Source organism: Aotus nancymaae, unplaced genomic scaffold (genome assembly GCF_030222135.1).
Source record: "Aotus nancymaae isolate 86718 unplaced genomic scaffold, 86718_ANA_hifiasm-v0.15.2.pri h1tg000108l, whole genome shotgun sequence".
Classification (NCBI taxonomy): domain Eukaryota; kingdom Metazoa; phylum Chordata; class Mammalia; order Primates; family Aotidae; genus Aotus; species Aotus nancymaae.
The window spans coordinates 12,625,349-12,644,021 of record NW_026988523.1 but is presented as its reverse complement, the minus strand read 5'-3'; the positions used below and the strand labels follow the sequence as shown (position 1 = coordinate 12,644,021).

General features: G+C 37.9%; 1 protein-coding gene across 2 annotated transcripts in view; it reads left to right on the top strand.

The window, feature by feature from the left end:
* The window catches only part of ACBD6 (acyl-CoA binding domain containing 6), a 199,516-nt gene that overhangs the window by 62,210 nt on the left and 118,633 nt on the right, over positions 1-18,673 (top strand). For both annotated transcript variants that reach the window (XM_012444598.2, XM_064370379.1), the window contains one exon: positions 7,287-7,369. In XM_012444598.2, the coding sequence (XP_012300021.1) occupies positions 7,287-7,369 (83 nt within the window). The remainder of the gene's footprint in view (positions 1-7,286; positions 7,370-18,673) is intronic.

Genomic DNA, 18,673 nt, shown 5'->3' with positions numbered 1-18,673 from the left:
AACCAGCTCCTGGATTTATTGATTTTTTGTAGGGTTTTTCGTGTCTCTATCTCCTTCAATTCTGCTTTGATCTTAGTTATTTCTTGTCTTCTGCTAGGTTTTGAGTTTTTTTGATCTTGCTCCTCTAGCTCTTTCAATTTTGATGATAGGGTGTCAATTTTAGTTCTCTCCTTTCTTCTCATGTGGGCACTTATTGCTATATATTTTCCTCTAGAGACTGCTTTAAATGTGTCCCAGAGATTCTGGTATGTGGTATCTTCGTTCTCATTGGTTTCGAAGAACATCTTTATTTCTGCCTTCATTTCAGTGTTTATCCAGTCAACATTCAGGAGAAACTTGTTCAATTTCCATGAGGCTGTGCGGTTCTGGGTTGGCTTCTGAATTCTGAGTTCTAACTTGATTGCACTGTGGTCTGAGAGACTGTTTATTATGGTTTCCGTTCTTTTGCATTTGCTGAGGAGTGATTTACTTCCAATTATGTGGTCAATTTTAGAGTAGGTGTGATGTGGTGCTGAGAAGAATGTATATTCTGTGGATTTGGGGTGGAGAGTTCTGTAAATGTCTATTAGGTTTGCTTGTTCCAGGTTTGAGTTCAAGTCCTGGATATCCTTATTAATTTTCTGTCTCGTTGATCTGTCTAATATTGACAATGGTGTGTTGAAGTCTCCCACTATTAATGTGTGGGAGTCTAAGTCTCTTTTCAAGTCTTTAAGAACTTGTCTTATGTATCTGGGTGCCCCTGTATTAGGTGCATATATATTTAGGATCGTTAGCTCTTCTTGTTGCATTGATCCTTTTACCATTATGTAATGTCCTTCTTTGTCTCTTTTGATCTTTGTTGCTTTAAAGTCTGTTTTATCAGAGATGAGAATTGCAACTCCTGCTTTTTTTTGCTCTCCATTTGCTTGGTAAATCTTCCTCCATCCCTTTATTTTGAGCCTTTGTGTATCCTTGGATGTGAGGTGGGTTTCCTGGATACAGCACACTGATGGGTTTTGGCTTTTTATCCAATTTGCCAGTCTGTGTCTTTTGATTGGGGCATTTAGTACATTTACATTTAGGGTTAATATTGTTATGTGTGAGTTTGCTCCTGTCATTTTGATGCTAGCTGGCTGTTTTGCCCATTGGTTGATGCAGATTCTTCATTGTGTTGCTGCTCTTTACCATTTCGTGCGTTTTTGGAATGGCTGGTGCTGGTTGTTTTTTTCTATGTGTAGTGTCTCCTTCAGGAGCTTTTGTAAAGCTGGTCTGGTGGTGATGAAATCTGTGAGTACTTGCTTGTTCACAAAGGATTTTATTTTTCCTTCACTTATGAAGCTTAGTTTGGCTGGATATGAAATTCTGGGTTGAAAGTTCTTTTCTTTAAGGATGTTGAATATCGGCCCCCAGTCTCTTCTGGCCTGTAGGGTTTCTGCTGAGAGAGCTGCTGTGAGTCTGATGGGTTTCCCTTTGTGGGTAACCCGACCTTTCTCTCTGGCTGCCCTTAGTATTTTCTCCTTCATTTCAACCCTGGTGAATCTGATGATTATGTGCCTTGGGGTTGCTCTTCTAGAGGAATATCTTTGTGGTGTTCTCTGTATTTCCTGGACTTGAATATTGGCCTGCCTTGCTAGGTTGGGGAAGTTTTCCTGGATAATATCCTGAAGAGTATTTTCCAGTTTGGATGCATTCTCTTCGTCACATTCAGGTACACCTATCAAAAGTAGATTAGGTCTTTTCACGTAGTCCCATATTTCTTGTTGACTCTGTTCATTCCTTTTTACCTTGTTTTCTCTAATCTTCCCTTCTCGTTTTATTTCATTGAGTTGATCTTCGACTTCTGATATCCTTTCTTCTGCTTGGTCAATTCTGCTGTTGAAACTTGTGCATGCTTCACGAAGTTCTCGTGTTCTGTTTTTCAGCTCCATCAATTCACTCATATTCCTCTCTAAGTTGTCCATTCTCGTTAGCATTTCATCAAGTCTTTTTTCAAGGTTCTTAGTTTCTTTGCATTGGGCTAGAACATGTTCTTTTAGCTCACAGAAGTTTCTTATTATCCATTTTCTGAAAGCTGATTCTGTCATTTCATCACACTCATTCTCTGTCCAGTCTTGTTCCCGTGCTGGTGAGGAGTTATGCTGCCTTGTAGGAGGAGAGGTGTTCTGGTTTTGGGTGTTTTCATCCTTTTTGCGCTGGTTTCTTCCCATCTTTGTGGATGTATCCGCCTATTGACTTTGTAGTTGCTGTCTTTCTGATGTTGGTAATTTTAAGTCTGCAGCAGCTGAACTCATAAACCCCCTTTTCTTCCCCCCAGGTGTTCTGGCCCAGGGGGTTAGCGCTTTATGCTTTTCAGCTGTGTTGCTACCGTTTTCCCTGCCCACAAGGTGGCAGTCTAGTCACACTCAGCCTGCAGAGGCTTCGCTGAGCTGCTGTGGGCTCCGCCCAGCTTCCGTGTGAGCTTCCCTGCAGTCCTGTTTATATGGGTGTAGTTAGAACTGCTTCCGCTATGCTGGCCCGCCCCTGTAGTGATGAAGTCTCTGTAGTGGCGGGTTGTCTTGGTTACGGCAAATTGCCCCGGGAACTGCAGGGTGTTTCCCGATGGAGGACGCCCCTCCCCCACAGAGCTGGACCGTCCTGGGTTCAGCCGTGTTTCCAGAGGGGCCCTCTTTGCCCGGTAATCTCTTGGCTTGCCTCCTTGCCTCAGCTCCCCTTGCTGGCCCAGAGGGGACACAGTCTCGTTTACTTTGCTCAAGGAGCCGCTGCTCCCCGCCCCCGGTGTAGGCCGAGCGGCTGCTCTGGTCCAACCAGCGGCGCTGGGAACCCGAGGCGCTTCTCCGCCTGTGAATCTCCTGGTCTGTGGGCAGTTAAAATCCGCTGCCCTGTGTGCCGCTGCGTCAGCCGAAGCAGCGGCTCTGAGATTCGTGGCGCGTCCTTGCCCGGGGGTCTCCTGGCTTGGCTCCCTGCTTCAGCTCCCCTTTCTGGCTCAGAGGGAACTCTGTCTCTCTCGCTCTGCATAAGAAGCCACTGCCCCCCGCCCCAGGGCGTAGACTGAGCGGTGCTGGCGACCCGTGGGGCTTCTCCTCCTGTGAATCTCCTGGTCTGTGCGCAGTAAAAATCCGTCTGGAAATGCGGCGTCCACTCACCCTCTGCGCCTTCTCTCGGAGCTGCAATCCCGACTTCCTCCTAAGCGGCCATCTTGGATCCTCCAATATTCTTACTTTTCTATGTTGAAATGATAGCTATTCATGTTTCAGGAAAAAACAATTGCATATTTTAAAAGATTATTAGAATAGTGTTCCTTTTTTAAGGGTTTAGAATTGTAGTATTAGTCTGTCAACTAAATTATGCATAATTTATCAGAATAATTTGGCTTCAGAGTATTTAATTTTAAAGTTTTCTCTTTGAACTAATGAAGTACTTTATGTAAACATTTAAAAAGTACACTTAAGGCTGGGCATGGTGGCTCACACCTGTAATCCCAGCACTTAGGGAAGGTGGAGGTGGATGGATCACTTGAGCCCAAGAGTTTAAGACCGGCTTGGGCAACATGGTAAAACCCTGTCTCTACCAAACAAACAAACAAAATTATCCGGGTATGGTGATGCTTGCCTGTCGTCTCAGCTGCTGGTGGGGCTGAGGTGGAAGGGGATTGCTTGAGCCTGGGAGGCAGAAGTTGAATGAGCCAAGATTACCCACTACACTCCAGCCTGGGTGACAGAGTGAGACCCCATCTCAAAAAAAAAAAAAAATACACTTAAGAAACAGACAACATTTTAATTTAGAATATTGTCATTGTTTAATAATGGCTTCCAAAATAGCTTGGAGAAGTGGTATAATTTAATAGAAAGAACACAGGCTTGGAATATCAAAGGATCTTGGTGTGAATCCCAATTCTGCCACTTACGTGGCATACTTCACCTCCTTTCAGTTTTTGAATTTGTAAAATGAGTATGTATTTATGTTTCATCACATCTTTTTTGTTTTTTGTTTATTTCCTTCTTTTGTAGAGACAGAGTCTCACCATGTTGTCCAGGCTGGTGTTGAACTCCTTAGCTTAAGTGATCCTCCTGCCTCAGCTTTTCAAAGTGCTGGAATTAAAGGCATGAGCCACCATGCCTGGCCAAGTCTAAGGCAGATATTTATTCAGTTTTTAATATTTTTGAAATCTACATGAATCTGAAAATGATGTATTATATTTAACTGGCTATGTTTTTTCTTTCTGCACATTACAGAAAATAATGGTGCTTCTTATAATTGAGGATATCTTAAATAAAATACAGTGATAATATCAGCTTTATAGACTTGTTTTGAAGTGGAAATTGGATAATATAAGTACATGAAAGATATTCCTTAAGTACTAGTTTTCTTTCTCTTTTTCTTATAATGAGGTATGTTAGTTTTTATGATAGTTTGGGGGATTTGTTGTTTTATCAGGAGAACCAGAAGTTTAGAGCTATTAGGTAAAGACTCATGGGTCAATATTTTAAGTTCTCACATCACAACATCTTGTATCTATATTGCTGAAACACTTTTACTTTGGAGAAATGGCCATGTTTTGGGCAATAATAATTATTGTATTAGCTAATACTTACATAATGGTCACTTTGCACTGATTACTGTTCTATTTATGTATAAATTTATGTCCTTAAAACAACCATATGAAATAGGTACTGTTATTCCCATTTTTACAAATGAGGAAACTCAGGAAAAGAAGTTGATTAATTTTCCCAGAGTTCGACAGTTATACTACTAATGAATTAAACCAGTAAAACAAATCCAAAAAAAGTAGCACACAGAAGCAAGAAACCTCTTTGCATAGATTAGCCTGATAATCTTAAGAATACTTTTTCAAATAGAAGAAAAAGTTTCACATGGTTTTAAACATTGACTCTAAAACACTGACTAAGGTGGAGTCTGAATCAAGTAGCCAATAACTTATCCTTTCTCTTTTGAGTGAAGGAGCATTTTAGTGTTTCAACTAATAGAGTCTCAGGCAATGTAAGAACTGGCAAATTTTATCCTGTTGGCTGCCAAATTGGACTCTATTTAATTGCTGATGCAACATAAAAGTGACTTAATGGATTTTGAGTAGAGAGAAATGGTATAAACTTCTAAGCCTCTGTGAGAGAAATTTCACTGGAGTAGAAGAGGGTAAAGTAGCCAGAGTTTACCCGCTCTGGTAGATGAAGTGGATGGAAAGAAACACTAACGAATCTTTAGCATCGTTATTCTGGATTCAATCTGATAATGGTAGGTTATTTATAAAATATTATTTCTGCCTAAGATATAGTTCCCCCCCCCGCCCAACAAAACATTCTGACCAGCATTCTAACGTGTATTTGTGGAGTTGCTTTAGAAAGAGGAACTAGTCCCAGGAAAGGGGAGTGTATTTAGAATATATCATAATCAAATTATGGGGACAGGTTTTTTCCTAAACATTTTAATTAAAAGTACTTTATTGGGCTGGGCGCGGTGGCTCACGCCTGTAATCCCAGCACTTTGGGAGGCCGAGGCGGGTGGATCACGAGGTCAAGAGATCGAGACCATCCTGGTCAACATGGTGAAACCCCGTCTCTACTAAAAATACAAAAAATTAGCTGGGCATGGTGGCGCGTGCCTGTAATCCCAGCTACTCAGGAGGCTGAGGCAGGAGAATTGCCTGAACCCAGGAGGCGGAGGTTGCGGTGAGCCGAGATCGCACCATTGCACTCCAGCCTGGGTAACAAGAGCGAAACTCCGTCTCAAAAAAAAAAAAAAAAAAAAAGTACTTTATTTCTTGTTTTGTTTTGTTTGTTTGTTTGTTTGTTTGTTTTTAAGAGATGGAATCTTGCTCTGTCGTCCAGTCTGGAGTACGGTGGTGCAATCTCAGCTCACTGCAACCTCTGCCTCTGGGTTCAAGCAATTCTTCTGCCTCAGCCTTCCAAGTAGCTGGGATTACAGGTGCCTGCCACCATGCACGAATAATTTTTGTAGTTTTAGTAGAGATAGGGTTTTGCCATGTTGGCCAGGCTGGTCTTGAACTCCTGACCTCAGGCGATCTGCCCGCCTCAGCCTCCCAAAGTGCTGGGATTACAGGTGAGAACCACTGTGCCTGGCTTTATTTCTTATACTTAAAGATATTCATTATGTCTGTTTATGAGTGAAAAAATGAAAATAGCTTAATATACAACTGTCAGATAATGCTTAAGTAAATTATATTACATTACTACAAAGACTATTATGCTGGGTTTAAAGTTAATGTTTGTAGGACTTCTGTTCCTGGGAATGGTGGAGTAATAGGGACGGGATTTACCCTTTTGCCAAAAACAAGAAGAAAACCAGATGCATGACTAAAATTACTGGATAAAACAGTAATTTTCAGAGATTGTATTATAAGCAGTGTAAAGTTACAAAATCAGGGAAACAAACAGGCTGTGCCTTACAGGTGCCTCTGTTTATTACCTGGCACCATTTTCCAGGCTGCAAGGAGGGGGAACTCAAAATGGCTTGGCAGTCTCACCAATTGGGACTAAAATTTGCAGGGCTGAATACCAGAGAGGATGATCCTTTATTAACAGTTTCAGAGATCTGCAGAGGGGTCCTTTGGCAGAATACTAATCTATGCCTGTATAAGAGGAAACTATTAATAACAGGGAGTTTTGACTTTTGCAGGGTGTCCTGACCTAAAAGCTGTCAATACATGGGATTTTGCAGAGGTTGCACTTTGATCCCTACAGACAGTATCATCCAGGTTCATTGCTTCCACATTACATGTTTTAGAAGAATCTTATTACTAAATCAGTTATTCTTGTGTTTTGAGAACAACATAGAGGGGCAAGACCCATTGAATCCTTGAGTTTAGAAAGTATTTCTGTGCAGTTTGCTTCTTTTTTTCTTTTATTTGCGATCTAAACCTCCTTTTCTATCCGTCTTCTACCTTTTCTCCTTCCTTTTTTTAAACCTAAAAACATTTTCTTTATAATTCAGTTTGAACTTTTACTATAATGTAGCTTATTTCTTATTTGGGAACTTTAATTTTATAAATTTAGATATGATTTTGCTAGGAGAATTGTTTTTTGGTGGCTCCAGAAGATTGTACTGGAATACCTTAGATTGCCAGCAGGTACCCAGTCCCTCCTGTGATGACCTGAGAGTCCTTTTGCCTTTCTGTTATCCCCGTAAAATTTTTACTAGGGTTTGAAGAAATGGTTGAGGGTAAAATCCTTAGTCTTTCTTGGCAAAATAACATTTTGTAACTAATTTAAATACACATTGTTTTAACCCATTTGTCTTTTTTTTTCACATTTTTTTTTTTTCCCTTCCCACAGGTACCAGAGAAGAAAGGAAAAGAAACAAATACTGGTTTTGGTGGGCCAGTTATTAGTTCTCTATATCATGAAGAAACCATCAGGTAATTTGTCTTCTGATCTTTGATAATTGGAACATATATGCATGTATATGTGTGTGTGTGTTTGCATGTGCTTATGTATATATGTACTATATATTTTTAATTTTGAAATCTTCAATTTGTGAAGCATTCTTAACATGAAACTGATTTGGTGGTATTTGCAAGCAGGACAATAAATGACAGGAAATAATTTTTTAGGTGTATAATCTTTAAAATCAATTAAATGTCTGAATCAGTGCCAGATAAGTGTGTGAATAAGTGATAATAATTGCTTTTCATCAGTGTCTAATAATAACTTTTCCCTACATAAGTAGTTGGCGGGGCAAGATTTTGTGTCTCAATCTAAAGCTAAGGATTTTTCTGTTAATTTTCCTCAAAATACTATTTCTTTTACAGATTTTAATTTTTATAATTTGTTTAATTAAAAGTTAATTTAATTTGCTCCAAATTAAAAGTCATTTTGGAATATAAAATGATACAGCCACTGTGGAAAACTGAAGTTTCCTCAGAAAGTTAAAATAGAATTACCATATGATCCACCAATTCTGCTTCTGGGAATGTACAAAACAAAGCAGAATCTCAAAGACATATTTGCACACCCACGTTCATAGCAGCACTCTGTACAGTAGCCAATAGGTGGAATCATCTGTTGATAAATGAATGTATAAACAAAATGTAGTATATACAATGGAATATTATTCAGCCTTATAAAGGAAGGAAATTTTGGACCTTGAGGACATTATGCTAAGTGAAATAAGCCAGTCACAAGAACACACTTTGTGATTATACTTACATGAGGTATTTAGAGTAGTCAAACTCACAGAAACACAAAGTAGTCAAAAATCAGAGAGAGAGCAAAATGGTGGTTGCCAGGAGCTAGCGGGTAGGGGAAATGGGAAGTTGTTTAATAGGGACGGAGTTTCAGTTTTGCAAGATGATAAAGTTATGGAGATTACACAACAGTGTGAATATACTTAACACTACTGAACTGTACACTTAGAAATGTTTTAGCTTTTAGCTTTTGAGAGTGAGGATCATATTTTACCCATCTTTGCATTCTCACTATCTGAGGAAAACCCCCAAACTTAGTAGATGTTCAGTGAAAGTGCTCAGAACTTGGGAGGTAGCTACAGCTGCTGCTTTTAAAGAGCTGATAGTTTAGTGACTATTGCTTATATAGGGTTAGCCTAATAACCCTATGGTAAAACAGAGAGCTGCTGGTTTGGTTCCTCTGTGATATGCCCATCCTCACCTTTCCCTTAAGCAAAAAAAAATGTATAGGCTATTTTTCTTTCCTAGTTTGATAAATAAGTTCAGATAGTTTCTTGACTTTCCTTAAAAAAAAAATCACTAAGCTTAAGTTTCTAACAATATCAATCACTTATCTATAAATAATAATGATCTTTATTTTGTATGCCATTTTTCTTAAGGGCACCCAGACTCAAAATGACATACTGAATACAGTTTCTTTTAGAATGTCTGATGACATGACTGATCACAGTAGCTTTACAGAACATGAAGCAAATCAAATGTACTCCAGTTGTAGTGAGAGTAGAAATCCTGAGATAGAGTTAAAGAGTTAAACTGTGTTGGAAGGGTTAATCTTCCTTCCTTTATCCCCCACCCGATTGCTAGTGAAGTGACTCTTAGATTTAAATCAATATTTAGAATTTTGACTGTGATAAACAATGACAAAGAATAATATAGTTTATTTTTTTAGAGATTTTAATTCAGCTCAACACACTTTTATTGAATCTGTAATGACACAATACATTGTGAATATTTGTGCTTCTCAGCATCTTCACTTTTGAATAATATTTTCTTACTACTTTTGGCATTTTTATGAAAATATATTTAATAAATATTATTAATTGAATGAAATATGAACCTTCGCTGTGGGCAAAACTGGTTAGACTTAGCCTTTTTTTCATGAAGTCTTCATTAAGTATTGGTCTTAAGGATATCTGAATCTTCATATTCTGAACATACTGTTAAGAAAGAGTAAGAAACAATGTGAACAAGCCCCTGAAAGCCTTTTAAGTATTACAAACACAGTAATTTTGTTACTGCTACAGCAGATCAGAAATTACAGCAACTAATTATATTCTTGTATTGAGAGAGTTCTTTTTATAGTGTAATAGAATTCCATTGTAACAAATTAGGCCATAATGAAAATTGTTATGTACGGAAATGTTGGATTATTCCAGTGAAGGGCCAGGTCTAGCCCCTGTGGTTTCTTAAGTATCAGAATGCAGTTGCAACAATGAAAATGGTCTATTTCTTGAAGTTATGTAGTCAAATCATGCTTGTATTTTGGTGAAATACAATGTCTGGTGTCTTATTTTTTTAAGAGAAAGTTGTGCTTTGATTGATGTTAATTGCAATTTCTTGGGAGAATTATGTTCAGCTGAGGTGAAATTAACTAGGTTTTAGAGTTTTAGAAGCATCAAATGGTGGACTTGGATAAAAGCAAAAATTTTTTTCTGTAGTACCATTGTTTTTAAAAAGGACATAAAATAGTGTATTTTGAAGGTTTGTTTTGATACTTTATAAACTCCAGATTTTTTACATTTGTGAAGATTAGACAATTCAGTATCTAATAAATTCATTTGGTTAAGTTTGGGTTCTATTGTTGTGGCAGCTTTTCTGATGAATGTATATTATATAATAGTTGATGAGTTATGAGCTTTAGTTTTAAGGTAAATGTTCTTGAGCCAGGGGCCACTGGGGCCAATTCTGAGCTTGCTTTCTGCTTTCCACTCTGTCATGGAAAGTATCAATATAATGTCAGAGGTTCAGATCTCTCTGTTAATATCGCAGAGCTCTGATATCAGTTTCTCATTCTGAAGCTAGTTAATTGTTCTGTAATATAATTGAGGGGGTGTAGTAGGCTGATTCTAATTAAGTACAAAACATTATGGAGCCAAACCACTGCCATTCAAATGCCAGTTCCATCACTTACCAGCTGTGTGATATTGGGCAGTTACTTACCTGTAAAATGGGGATGATTATAGTACTTGTCTCACTTGGTACTTAGCAGATTATGTGAATGCATACACAGGCATCCTAGAAGAGGATCTGGTATAAAATAAGCTACTATGTAACTGTTAGTTTTTATAATAGTATTTTTACTCAGCAGAGGAAGTCCCTACAGAGGAGCAAGGAGCTAATGTTAGGAGCTAAAATATCATGGCATTCTGGTTATATAATTAAATACAAGTTGTTTGCTTTTGCAAAAGAAAATGGAATACAAGGAAGGGAGAGCCAGTGCTTTTAGAACTATGGAAACAAGAGAGTAACAAATCTTACAACAGGGAGTTCTCTAGTTTTGACATCAACTGTGTTTTTCATTTATACTGCAGATGGGCAGAAAAAGCGCTGGTTAATAAGCATAGGGGTTTGTAGAGTGAAATGGTTCTGCACTACATATACAAGAAATTGCTTCTGGTTACTTGTACGCTTCAAAGGTTTGATCTAGAAGTTTGCATATAAACTGAGAAATTAGAGCAAGAATTAAAAATACAGTAAATGAAGATTGAACAGTACCCACACCACCCTACAATAAGATTTGGTCCTCCCTGTTATATTTTGTAGTTTGATGTCATGTAATCTATTAGAATTTTATTAATTCCACTTACACAGACAGCCATCTGGACCTTCTCTAAGCAAGACCAGACCTAGTATACAACTGAAATGATTGATGGGCTCTGGAATTGATTAGTTGTTCTGTGAGACAAATGAAGTGTTTTGGCAGAAAATACCAGAGGTCGCTGCTTGTGGTCAGACACAAAAGCCTGTAGAATTTCAAAGAGATGCTTTCATCATTGACTTATAAAGTTTCCATTTTTAAACAATAACGGATTTTGAAAATGTTTCCCAAGTATCTTTTCATTGGCTGCTCTCTAGTCCTGATTATAAATGGAAGAATATAAGTATAAAAAATTAGAATGAAAGTGATTTTTTTATGCTTTAATTTTGTATTCTTGGTGAAATATGAACTAGCTTGGAAGTAGCATAAAAGTCTGTCACACATAAATTATACTCTAAAATTTTCCTGAAGGAGATATGATTGGAGAAAAAGCTGTAACATACATAGTTTTATTGTAAATTACTTCTAAAATCAGATGGTATAAAATTCCATTTATTTATTCAAAACTTCACATTGTTAGATTGCAGCCTGTTTTTAACAAATCTACTTAAAGATTCTTAAGCTTCCAGAGTATGTGTTATACATATTTGTGTTTTAAAAAATGAATATTCAGCTTTTTATGCATTTAACAGGCCAAGTCATTCTGGGACGCCGCTATCCTAATGACACTAGTGCCTTTAGCACCAAAAAGCTTCCCCCAGTCTGTTTGGCTGGTGGTGGTGCAATACTTGCCTATTTCACCATGTTGCCTGTGATCAACATTGTGTTAACACCTTGGTGATAGGTGATAAATTGGATGACATATGTCTTGTTACATTCTGGTTATTCTTTGAGGACTACACAAGTGTGTATAGGCAAGTGGGCAACTCCCCCTGGAGAATCTGACTGCTCAGAATGAACTTGAGTTATGGATTTATTCAGCCTGTAAAACCTCAGCTGGCATAAATAATTGAGAAAGCAAAGGTTTGTCTTTGGTGCATACCTCAGGGACTCATGGCTGCCTTCCTCCTCTCTACCTCCCTTTCTTATGAAAATGATTCCAGTTGCACTCCTAGATAATAACACACCAAGCAATTAAAAGCCATGGGTGGCTGGAGAGAGGAGAAAAGGCTTAGTTAATGAGCTTTTCCTCTTCCAGTGCCCATGAGAGCCTCAGGAATGACAAGGCGATTAAAGCGAAGAGATAATTATAGATTATGTGAAAATGGGTCCCCTGGGACACGTGGGTCTTGACATAAACAGTAACTGTTGTAAAAGTCTCCTGGCTCTCATATTCACCCTTTTCTAGCGTGCTTCATTTACCTCCAGTGTGCTCAGTGTCATCATGCCAACCAAGCATATACACAAATCTAGCCCTCTCTGAAGCAAGGGTCATTCATCAACTAAAACCATCATCTTCTCTTCCTCTTTCTTTCTTTTCTTCTTTTTTCTTCTCCTCTTTCTTTTTCCTGTTTTACTCTCTTTCCCGTCTACCCCATCTAATTTTTCTTTCTCTCTTTCCCATATCCTTTATGTAGTCACCTATGAAATTCTTATTTACAAAGTTTGGTGTGTGTATGTATGCATATATAAAGATATATAGAGGTTATGGGTATACCATATCCATTACAGTATTAAGCAGAATATGTATTACAAATAATGTGAACAGAGCCCCTTACCATCTCATCTAATGCCAGTTTTCCTCTCACCTCCTTGTTCGCTCTGTTCCAACCACATTGGCTTATTTTTTTTCCTTGAAGGTCTAATTAATATTTATTAGATTAATTGACACTTATGTAGGGTATGAAGAATGATCCCCAGCTTACAACATATCCTAAATTCTTAATAATGATGACAGTTAATATTCATTGGCCATTATATGCTATTCATTATATGAATATGCCATTGACCATTATATGCCATTCATTATATGCTAGTATAGTATCCATACTATATCTATTCTCTTAATCTTTAGGATGACCATATTAAATATAGATGCTATTAGTATTCTTGTTTTACAGGAAAGGAAACTGAAATTCAGAGAAGTTAGCTTACTTGCCCAGGGTCACATAGTAACTCTGCTCTTAATTACTGTGCTATACTGGCTCTGGCAATGTTTGAGGAATTATTATAATCTCTAATTAATGAAATGAGTCTGATAGTTGTTACTATTTAATGTGGTAAGTATCTTCAGTTAAAATTTTTTAAATAAAATTTCTTTTCCGTTTAATGTTTTAAAAAATGTACTTCACTGGTAAAATTTGAGACTTTGGTCTTTCATTTATCAATATACAGATGATGATATTTCCTTTGGACCAATAGTCTTACTGATTTTAGACTTACCTTAATGATTGAGAATGTAACTCAGCTCTGTAGAGACTTTTAGGAAAGTGAATCTGTGCTTTTTCTGATATGGCCACTGATTTTCCAGAGATTGATCAGAACTGAACTACGTTTTATCTTATTGGCATTTAAAGTATCGGAAATTTTCAATCAACTTTGTTTAAAGTTAAGGGGTGAAAATGCATTTTTAGTAAATGGTGTCTTTATAAATTATGGTTAAGTAACGTAACTTCTCCATTATAACTAATTATGTATAAGAAATATCTGGGTCATTGATTTTTCCTTTGTCAATACTTTATTGAAAGATTGTGAGAAGAATAATGAAAATGTATGTAGTTTTATTTGAAGGGCTTCTTATCAGCATAAATAGTATAACAAATGGAACTTTCAATTTGAATACTTTATGAATTTTCTTTGGTTCAATTCATTTACTTCAGAGGAAAAATAAAAGAATTTTCTAAACCTAGATCTAAGTACCTTGCATAAATTAATATAATCCAGTTTAAAAATAGTTACACGGCAGAAGAAGATGTTGCCATTATCATGTAACAGGAAGGGGGAATACTAACTGGTTGGTGTCTGTAACTGTCTGAAACCAGTTGCAGGTATGGCACTGTGAGTACAGGGATTGTAATTCAAAATACAATTTGTGCCTAAAAAACACGAGTTTTGAGTGTGTGGGTCCAGTTATGCATTGATTTTTTTCAATAAATATATTGAAAACTTTTTTGGAGATTTGCAACAATTTGAAAACACTTGCAGATGAATTGCATAGCCTAAAACTATCCAAAAAATTAAGAAAAAGATATGGCATGAATGCATAGTGATCTCGTGGTTTTTGAGTATTTTATCATTGTGTTTAGCACCTTGAATAACGCCATGAGACCCATATGAAGTATCACTAGATCACTAGTGATGCTGAAAGTGCTTCCAAAAAGCAGAGAAAACTCATGACATTATGAGAAAAAGTTGAGGCTGGGCACGGTGGCTCACGCCTGTAATCCCAGCACTTTGGGAGACCAAGGCAGACGGATCACGAGGTCAGGAATTCGAGACCAGCCTGACAAACATGATGAAACCCCATCTCTACTAAAAATGCAAAAAAGTTAGCCAGGTGTGGTGGTATGCACCTGTAATTCCAGCTACTTGGGAGGCTGAGACAGGGGAATTGCTTGAACCAGGGATGTGGAGGTTGCAGTGAGCCGAGATCATGCCACTGCACTCCAGCCTGGGCAACAGTGTGACACTCCATCTCAAAAAAAAAAAAAAAGGAGGAAGAAGAAGAGGAGGAAGGAGAAGAAGAGGAAGGAGAAGAAGCAGTAGAAGCAGCAGCAGCAGTAGTTGAATTGCTTGATATGTATTGTAGAGTGAGGTCTGTCGCTGTGATTGTCTGCTATTTCAAGATAAATTAATTCAGAATTAAGGACTACTATAAAAAAGAAAGGGATGGGCTGGGTGTAGTGACTCACAGGAATGCCTTGGGAGCACCTTGGGAGGCCAAGACAGGTGGATCACCTGAGGTCAGGAGTTCGAGACCAGCGTGGCCAGCATGGTGAAGCCCTGTCTCTACAAAAAAAAAAAAATACAAAAATTAGCTGTGCCTGGTGGTGTAATCCCAGCTGCTTGGAAGGCAGAGGCAGGAGAATTGCTTGAACCCAGGAGGCAGAGGTTGCAGTAAGCCAAGATCATGCTCCTGCACTGCAGCCTGGGTGAAAGAGTGAGACTCCATCTCAAAAAAAAGGAAAAGAAAAGGGAATTCGTGAGCCATCACTGTAGCTACACTGGCAAGTACAAGAACCTTGCACTTTTTGTGCAATATCTTTTGATATCATATTGTAAGTTCAACTTTTTTGTGGGTGCAGTTATTGCTGTAGAAAAGGCATACTTACAGACTCTGCTATGATTTGAGAAAAAGCAAAGTGATTCTTTGATAACTTAAAGCAAAAGGAAGGTAAAGGATCTATACCTGGAAAATGTAATGCCAGCAAAGGATGGTTTGATAAGTTTAGAAGGAGGTTTGACTTTAGAAAGGTCATGATAATAGGAGAAACAGCTTCTTCTCACCAACAGGCAACAGATGAGTTCTTAGATGCCATAAAAAATATTATTGAAGTAACAGAACAAAATCTAGGCAGTACTATTCAGGACGTAGGCATGGGCAAAGATTTCAGGACAAAAATGCCAAAGCAATTACAAAAAAGCCAGAATTTGCAAATGGGATCTAATTAAACTAAAGAGCTTCTGCACAGCAAAAGAAACTATCAATAGATCGAACAGACAGCCTACAGAATGGGAGAAAATGTTTGCAATCTACCCATCTGACAAAGGTCTAATATCCAGAGTCTACAGGAACTTAAGCAAATTTATAAGAAAAAAAAAAAAAACCATTAAAAAGTGGGCAAAGGACATGAACACTTTGCAAAAGAAGACATACGTGCAGCCAATAAGCATATGAAAAAAAGCTCAACATCATCAGTAGATCATTAGAGAAATACAAATCAAAACCACAATGAGATACCGTTTCATATCTTTCTTTTAATAGAATGACTGTTATTAAAAAGTCAACAGATTCTGGTGAGATTGTGGGAAAAAAGGAATGACTCATATACATTGTCGGTGGGAGTGCAAATTGGTTCAACCATTGTGGAAGACAGTGTGGCAATTCCTACAAGATCTAGAGGCAGAAGTGCCATTTGTCTCAGCAGTCCCATTACTGGGTATATACCCAAAGGTGTATAACTCATTCTGTTATAAAGCTATGTGCGTGCTTATGTTCATTGCAGCACTATTCACAATAGCAAAGACATGGGATCAACCTAAATACCCATCAACGATAGACTGAATAAAGAAAATGTGGTATATGTACACCATGGAATACTATGAAGCCATAAGAAGGAACAAGATTATGTCCTTTGCAGGGGCATGGATGGAGCTGGAAGTCATTATCCTCAGCAAACTAATGCAGGAACAGAAAACCAAATCCCACATGTTCTTGCTTATAAGTGGAAGCTGAATGATGAGAACACGTGGACACATGGAGGGAAACAACACACACTAGGTCCCTTGTCTGGGTGGGGTGAGGGAAAGCATCAGGAGAAACAGCTAGCTAATGGATGCTGGACTTAATACCTAGGTAATGAGATTTTGCAATAAACCACCATGGCACACATTTACCTATGTAGCAAACCTGCACATCCTGTACATATACCCCAAATTTAAAAGTTGAAGAAGAAAAAAAATCATTGAGGAGAAAGGATATCTATTTGCATGAACAGGTTTTTAATATAGACAGAAGTGCCCTATTCTGAGAGAAGAAAAAATGCCACAAAGGACATTTATTAGTAAGGAAGAGAAACAAGCACCAGGATTTAAGACAGGAAGGGATAGGCTAACTCTGTTGTTTTCTGCAAATTCAGGCAGGGTTATGATCAACACTACACTTATCTATAAAGCTGCTAACCACTGTGCCTTGAAGGGAAATGTTAAACACCAGCTTCTGGTCTTTTGGTTGTACAGCAGGAAGACCCAAATTGGACAATGAGAACTCTTTTTCTGGATTAGTTCCATTGATGCTTTTTCCTTGAAGTCAGGAAGTACCTTTCTAGTTAGAGACTGCCTTTTAAAGTTCTTTCAATATCAGACAATTCTCCAGCCACTCAGAAACTTGTGCATTCAACACCGAAGGCATCAAAGCAATCTGTTTGCTCCCAAACACAACATCTCTAATTCGGCCTCTAGATCAGGGGGTTATAAGGACCTTTAAGGCTCATTACACATGGTACTCTATGGAAAGGATTGTCAACACTATGAAAGAGAACCTAATAGAACATCTTGAAGGTCGGGAAGGATCCGTTGGAGATGCCATCGTTATAGAAAGAGCTGTGAAAACCATCAGGCCTGAAGTAATAAATTTCCACTGGAGAAAACTGTCTACATGTTGTATATGACTTCACAGGATTTGTGACAGAGCCAATCAAGGAAATCTTGAAAGATTTTGAGTATGGCAAAAATATGTGGCAGGGCAGGGGCAGAGAGTTGATTTTAAGATACGGATCTTGAAGAAATTCAAGAGCCAATAGAACCCACACCAGAGGAATTAACAGAAGATGACTTGATGGAAGTGAGTGCTTCCAAACCAGATGGATATGATGAGGTACAAGATGTAGAATAAACAGTGCCAGAAAACAGATTGACATTAGACAATCTTGCAGAAGCATTCTGATTATTTAAGACTGCTTTTGACTTTTACTACATGGACCCTTCTATGATATGGGCACCCAAACTAAAGCAAATGGTAGAAGATGGATTGGTACTATTAGAAAAACTTTTAGAGAAATGAAAAAACAAGTCAGGCAGAAATTAGGGTGTATTTTTACAAAGCTACACTGAGTGTGCCTGCCTCACCTGCCACCTCGTCTGCCAACCCTGAGACAGCAAGACCAGCCCTTCTTCAGCCTATTCACTGTGAAGACAGCAAGGGTGAAGACCTTTATGATCTACTTCCACTTAATGAATATATATTTTCGTTTTCTTATGATTTTCTTAGTAACATTTTCTTTTCTCTAGCTTACTTTAAGAATATACTGTATAACACATATACAAAATTTGTGTTAACCATTTACATTATCGGTAGGGCTTCAAGTCAACAGTAGGCTACTAGTAGTTAAGTTTTTGGGGAGTCAAGTTACATGCAGATTTTTAACTGCAGGGGGTTGGTACTGCCCACCCTCCATGTTGATTAAGGGTCAACTTAGACAAATTCCTTTGGTCATTCACTACTCCATTCGGTACCGTGTATTTTGAACCTCCTTATTACCTCCTCGACTCCTGAACACCATTATTTAAATAACATTAAGAAAAAAAAGTGCCATCATTTAATTGTGAGATGCTGCAGATGATAAGATTCATAGGAGATATTAACATGAAAAAAATTCCATTTGGAATCAGTGAAATATGACAAGGTAATTAATGGTTTCCAAATGTCTCTTTGTCATCCAGGGTTTCAGGAACGATTTTAAGAACAGTGCAACACACAACAAAACACTTTATTTAGCACTTGGATATGAAGGCTAGACTTCTTGAACATGGTTACTGCCCAAGAAATGTTTTGTCTTTTCCAGGGATTAAACCAAGGTTTTTCAGAAAGGGTACTATTTGCAAGATTTTACCTGAGCATCATAGTGTAGATTCTCATTTGTTGTCTTTGGTAAGATTGAGAGTCAAAAACAGTATCCTACAACATAAAATCCATATCTGTAATTTTAATTAGATATTAATTAGAAGTGGGGGTTTTCAGTGTGCTAAGTATGGTGGCCATGACTATTTAGTCCTTGAGT